The sequence below is a fragment of the Echinops telfairi genome, unplaced genomic scaffold (genome assembly GCF_000313985.2).
Source record: "Echinops telfairi isolate 266 unplaced genomic scaffold, ASM31398v2 ScPeMD7_5868;HRSCAF=6743_0, whole genome shotgun sequence".
NCBI classification, from domain to species: domain Eukaryota; kingdom Metazoa; phylum Chordata; class Mammalia; order Afrosoricida; family Tenrecidae; genus Echinops; species Echinops telfairi.
Genome location: NW_022109767.1, coordinates 10,793,477 through 10,799,980, shown reverse-complemented (window position 1 = coordinate 10,799,980; position 6,504 = coordinate 10,793,477). Strand labels below are relative to the sequence as shown.

Genomic DNA, 6,504 nt, shown 5'->3' with positions numbered 1-6,504 from the left:
AGTGGATGAGAGATGAAAAGATTCCCACCCCCATCCCAGCGATCTTTCCAAAGAGTTCAAGTTGTTAGAAGTGCCCACGTAATATTCATACTCAACCATACCTCGGAAGATCAAAAATGCTGCAGCAGTACAAGGTGATATTCCCTGAAGAGCTCTGGAACCGAAAAGGGAGAGGAAACACAACAGCTACTTCATTAGGGCCACATGCATATTCCAGAGCCCCAGTGTAGATCACAAGGGGTAGAGAAAGAGCACGTCAGGTCAGCCAACACCATGAAAATTCATCTTTTCACTGCGCATTGGCAGCGTGTTTGGATTTTGGCTTGGGATTCCTTTGGATCAACCCAGAGAGGGAAATCACGGTAATCCTGACACCACATTCACCGTTATTCTTTTCAGTTAGAATGCTATCACTGTTTGTTTGCGCAATGCCATGGCAGGTCGACTCTCCTAAACATAACACAGGCCAATCATTGACCAGGCAAGTTGAAACACAAAGGTCAGGCGTGTTTAAAAGATTCAGGGAAAGTGCAGCTGGGTTGCGGCCACCTTCTCTCTCTCTGCTGCGTTTGGTCAAGGAGCATTTACCGTTGGCCTGCCAGTCGAATGTCACTCCGACCCTACAGAGCAGAGTAGAACTGCCCCTGTGGGTTTCCGGGTCTGGAGCCCTTACAGAAGCAGACTGCCCAGCTTTCTCCTGTGGAGCGGCTGATGGCTTCTGGTGGCCGACCTTTTGATAGGAGCCAAGTGCTTAAACACGGTGCCACCAGGGCTCCAGGCAAGCCCTGGCCAAGTACCTACTGAGCAGGACCACCCGAGCCAGAGGGCAACGGCTGTGGATGGGCCACAGGGGTGAGTGCAGCAGGACGCTCTGGTGGAGCAGAGCTGTGTGGGCACACTCACCCCCAAATGGAATGTCTCCGACGGCCACGTTGGGTGCCGAGAGCGTGTGACCAGAGGAACAAACCGTCCTAGAGTGTCGGAGAAGGCCGAGGCCTCCAAAGGGCTCGGAGAGGCATATGCTACTGCCTGGGGGTCCAGGGGTGGCATTCCCATGGACTCATAGTCCGGGAGCTGGGGGCAAATGCTCACAGCCATGCACACCGTGTGGCGCACAGTTCTGCTCTGATACTCAAGTAGTGACCATGATTTGGAATTCCTGAGACTCTAACTCTTTACGGGAGTAGAAAGCCTCATCTTTCTTCCACAGAGAGAGATGGTGGTTTCAAACTGCTAACCTTGTGGTTAGCAGTCCAACACACAACCCATTACACATCAGATGTAGTAGCTGGAGGACGTGTTGAGAAACAAGAGCTGCTCTCCCCTCAAAAAATTTTAAATAAGAATGAATAAATTTATATATATATAAACAAGAAGTTCCCATCTTGATCATTTTAATAAAAGTGACTATGATTCTGTATTACATCAATACTCTGACATATTCTCATAAGGCCACACCTGTCTGTCCATCAACCATGTTTCTAAGGCCAATTCCTTACGCTGTATGGCTAGGTGACTATGTGTGAGAAAGAGGGGCCAGGTGGCACCTGTCTAGCATTCTCATCCATGAAGGCTGAGAAAAACGATTAGAACGCTGGATTTTTTTTTTAAGAACACTGGATTTAACAAGTGCAACACCAACCTTAAACATTTTGGCACCAGGGATTTCAGTGATGGGCTCTTCTGAGTAAGAGAGATTTTGCTCCGCAAAAAATTCCCGTATCCCCAGTTCACTGATTTCCACACCAATTACATGGTGTCCCAGGTCTGCAAACCTGCATGGAAGCACATAGCTACACTTAGACTCAATGTCAGACACCACACTGATGAATAGAGGGGCATGCGCCAGTGAGTATACGATTCCTTCCACTGAAAAGATGGTAAATGAAGTCAGGCCCGTGGGGTTTCACAGCATATGAAGGAAAATAAACTTACATTCTCCAACTTCTCGTTATGTTGAACTATGAAAGGTTGCTTTCTATGAACTTACTATAGACTTACTGTCATTCTGTCAATTCTGACTCATAGTGACCCTTTAGGACCCCTGCTCTTGTGGGCTCCTAAGGCTGTAAATCCCAATGGAGCAGCTGGTGGGTTTGAACTACTGACCTGTGGTTAGTAACCCAACTGGTAACCCATGACACCTCCAGGGTTTCTTAGCAAAATAAGCTTTAGAAAATTTTTTTCTCAAAATGCTGATTTACCTACTACCCATGGACTTGATTAGAGAGCCTTCTGAGGTAAACAAGCCATTTCAACTTCTCTCCATCAGTGCTGACCAGTAAAATGATTTGTGATGGAAATGTCTGTTCACATTGTCCAAGACGGTGGCCAATAAGCACACTGGGTATTAAGAACCACCCAGGGACTCCATAAACACATCAATGCTACAGTGGGGTGCTTTATCCTAGAAACCATTTTTTCAAGCTTGCTTCTGCCAATGGTCATTGTTAAGTTATAGCTTGTGAGTTACGATGAAGTCTGTTGGAGGAGTTTTCTGCATTCATCGAAACAATCCTGTTTATAAAACAAGCAAGCAGGCCAGACGGAAAGGGAACCTCCGAGAAAGTGGGAAGGCGGTTCTCACACTCCTCAGCCCAAGATTGATGCCCGAGGCTGAGGCCAGATCCTCCAACCTTCTTGGCCAATTCTGACACCAACTGTACCGCCCACAGCACCCCATTTCTTGGCTGGGTTTGACAAATCATTGCAATGCCACACAGGGCTCACAAACTCAGTTATGGGATCTATTAGGGCAGCTGACAGGTAACAATTCCGATTAGAAAGGTTCAGGATTCTGGTGGCACTGTCAGGTAATCATTAGATCGTTAACCACAAGGTTGGTGGTTCAAACCCTCTAGCTACTCCAGAGGAAAGATGAGGCTGCCTGCTACCTTAAAGATTGGCAGCCTGAGCAACCCCAAAGGAGACCGTTATGTATCTCATTTGGTTGGATGGTAGAGGGTGGGTCTCCCTTGAGCCGTCAGAGGAGGTACACATGAAAAGCAAGCCAAGTCTCTAATATAACAAACTTACATGCAAATCCGGTACCTAAGTCCTCGGGTGGAGCAAATAGTTTACACTTACCTACCAATGGAAAGGTTGGCAGTTCAAATCTGCCAAGCGCAGGCTCTCTGCTTTCATAAAGATCGCAGTCATGGGAACTTTGTGGGGTGGTTCTGTCCAACACCTGCAGTTGTCCTGCATCAGAATCCACTCAATGGCAATTTGTTTAATTGGTTTTAGTCCCAAAATATTTAGCAATCACACTTAACATGGTAGTGCCTCAAACCCTCTGCTCTCACAGCCAGAGTCAATGCCGACCACAGTGACCCTATAGGTCATGGTAGACCTGACCCTGTGAGTGCCGACCCATCGTGACCCTATAGGTCAGGGTAGACCTGGCCCTGTGAGTGCCGACCCATAGTGACCCTATAGGTCAGGGTAGACCTGGCCCTGTGAGTGCAGACCCATAGTGACCCTATAGGTTAGGGTAGACCTGGCCCTATGAGTGCAGACCCATCGTGACCCTATAGATCAGGGTACACCTGGCCCTGTGAGTACAGACCCATCGTGACCCTATAGGTCAGGGTAGACCTGGCCCTGTGAGTGCAGACCCATAGTGACCCTATAGGTCAGGGTAGACCTGGCCCTGTGAGTTTTCAAGACTTTAGGGAACAGAAAGCCCATTTTCTCCCTCAGAGCAGCTGGTGGTTTCGAACTGCTGACCTTTCAGATCACAGCCCGATGCGTATCCACGACACCACCAGGGTAGGGCGCCTTCAAACCCTCTGCGAGAGCTAGATGATCAGCATGTGTGGCAGCACTGCATGCTGTCACTGTAAGACAGTTTAGTTCTCCTGCAGGCTCTGTCTTTTGGCTGTGTGCCTGTCACGGATGAGGTCTAATAAAATATGGTATACATTTCTCAAGTTCATGATCAAGGAAGAACCTTAAGTCAAAGCAGCCTTCTATCTGATAAATGCTCTAAGTTGATAAGCGTGGGGTGCCCACACAAATGTCATCATCTCCACTTGAAAATGAACTCCAAATGTGTGCGCATTCCATGAGTGAGTCAACCTGTATTTATGTAAGAAATGGAGCCTTTTAAAGTTACATTTGCTACTCTTTATTTTTTCTATTTCATGATCAATGCTCTCAGTCTAAGAGCTTAAAAATGAACACTATGTCTCGGTATTATACATTGCCATCATAACAGAATTCTACATTGAAAGAGACTTCGAGGTGTGTTATTTCAGGGTAGCCTATAGTCACAGTTGAAGGAACCCTGGTGGTGCAGTGGTTGTGCATTGGGCTGCTTACCTCAAGGTCAGCAGTTCAAAACCACCAGCCAGCTCAGTGGGAGAAATATGAGGCTTTCTACTCCTGTAGAAACGCTGTGAAAAACCACAGGGGCAGTTTCACCTTGTCCTATAGGTTCGCTCTGAGTCAGAATTGACTCGATGGCAGTCAGTTTTCTAATCGCAGCTGAAGCAGAGGGGCACAGTAGGTTATGAGTTGGGTGCTGGCCACAAGACCAGTAGTTAGAAACGACCAACCGCTCCATGGGAGAAAGCTAAGGCTTTCTATTCCCGTAAGAGTTACACTCTCGAAAACTCACAGGGGCCAGTTCTACCCTGGCCTCGAGGGTCACTATGAGTTAGCAGCAACCCATTGGCAGTAAATTTGGTTTGGGTTTAAACCAAATTCTCACTAAGTCATAGTAAGGGGCTCTGGTCGTGCAGTGGGTCAGTGGTGGGTGGTTGACAACAGATGAGTTTCAAACCCACCAGCTGCTCCTCAGGAGCAAGATGAAGCTGTCTGCTTCCACAAGGACTGTCTCAGAAACCTACAGGGCAGTGCTACTCTGTTCAATGAGGGCGCTATGAAGCATAATCATATGCTGACTCACGGCAAACATAGTCACAGTGGCTTGTTGATTAAATCAAATTCTCTTCACAGAAATTATTCACAAGAAACACTTTCTTCGGCACTAGTTTTATAACAATTATTCAAGACAACAAAATCATCTATGCTGGTTTGGGACACTGAGCCAAATTTGGGACAGTACACACTGATCCAAAGTTGTTCATTTCAAACAGATCACATTTATTCATTTAAATTCCCAAACCCCCAACACAATACATATAAAGATCTAGGGACTGTAAGAGGGAAGCTGGTGTGTGTGTGTGTGTTTCTGCACTGGTTCCAAACGAATTAATTTTCCTGGAACCTCAAAGGCTTTGAAGGGCTAAGAGCATGTCCATTTCTGCTCCCGGTCTTCTACTCACTGAGGCTTCAGACTCTACACTCCCCAGTAACAACTACAGCAGCCTCCTGCGGTCAAGTCCGTTCCAACTCGGAACAACCCTGCAGGACAAGAGGAACGTAAAGGAAATTGACAAGAGGAAGGTCAAAGGAAATAGAGGAAAGAACTAGGAGGCAAAGGGCATTTATAGAGGTCTAAGTACAGCATGTACATATGTAAATATATTTATATATGAGGATGGGGAAATAGATCTATGTGCACATACTTATAGGTTCAGTATTAAGGTAGCAGATGGACACAGGGCCTCCACTCAAGTACTCTCTCAATGCGAGAACACTTTTTTTTATTAAACTGGCATTCCATGATGCTCACCTTCCTAACATGATCGCTGAAGATAAAGCAGGTACAAAAGTAAATGTGGTGAAGAAAGCTGATGGTGCCAGGCTATGAAAAGATAGAGTGTCTGAGGTCTTAAAGGCTTGAAGGTAAACAAGCAGCCATCTAGTTCAGAAGCAACAAAGCCCACATGGAAGAAGCACACCAGCCTGTGTGATCAAGAGGTGTCAAAGGGATCAGGTATCAGGCATCAAAGAACAAAAAATCATATCATTGTGAATGAGGGGGAGTGTAGATTGGGTACCCAAAGCCCATCTGTAGGCAACTGGATGTCCCCTTACAGAAGGGTCCAGGGAGGAGATGAGCCAGTCAGAATGCAGTATAGCAACAATGAAACATAAAACTTTCCTCTAGTTCCTAAATGCTTCCTCCCCCGCTATCATGATTACAATTCTATCTTACAAATCCAGCTACCAGATGATGTACACTGATACAGATAGGAACTGGAAACACAGGGAATGCAGGACATATGATCCCTTTAGGACCAGTGCTGAGAGTGGCGATACCAGGAGGGTGGAGGGAAGATGGGGTAGAAAGGGGGAACCGACTACAAGGATCTACATATAACCCCTTTCCTGGGGGATGGACAACAGAAAAGAGGGTGAAGAAAGATGTTGGAAAGTATAAGACATGACAAAATACTAATAATTTATATGGTCAAGGGTTCATGAGGGAGTGGGTGCAGGGAGAGAGAGGAAAAATGAGGAGCTGATACCAAGGGCTCAAGTAGAAAGCAAATGTTTTGAGAATGATGATGGCAACAAATGTACAAATGTGCTTGATACAACGGATGGATGTATGGATTGTGGTAGGAGTTGTACGAGTCCCCAATAAAATGA

The 6,504-nt window shown here is 46.3% G+C and overlaps 1 protein-coding gene across 3 annotated transcripts in view; it reads right to left on the bottom strand.

The window, feature by feature from the left end:
• The window catches only part of TPMT (thiopurine S-methyltransferase), a 32,552-nt gene that overhangs the window by 12,849 nt on the left and 13,199 nt on the right, over positions 1-6,504 (bottom strand). The window contains exons 4-5 of one of the 3 annotated variants that reach the window (XM_045295780.1): positions 1,643-1,775; positions 64-154 (exon numbers count right to left, since the gene is read on the bottom strand). The exons of the other annotated variants lie outside the window; for them this stretch is intronic. Of the exons in view, the coding sequence (XP_045151715.1) occupies positions 92-154; positions 1,643-1,775 (196 nt within the window). The 3' untranslated portion in view covers positions 64-91. Of the gene's footprint in view, positions 1-63; positions 155-1,642; positions 1,776-6,504 lie in introns of those variants that run through there. 3 annotated transcript variants of the gene reach the window in all.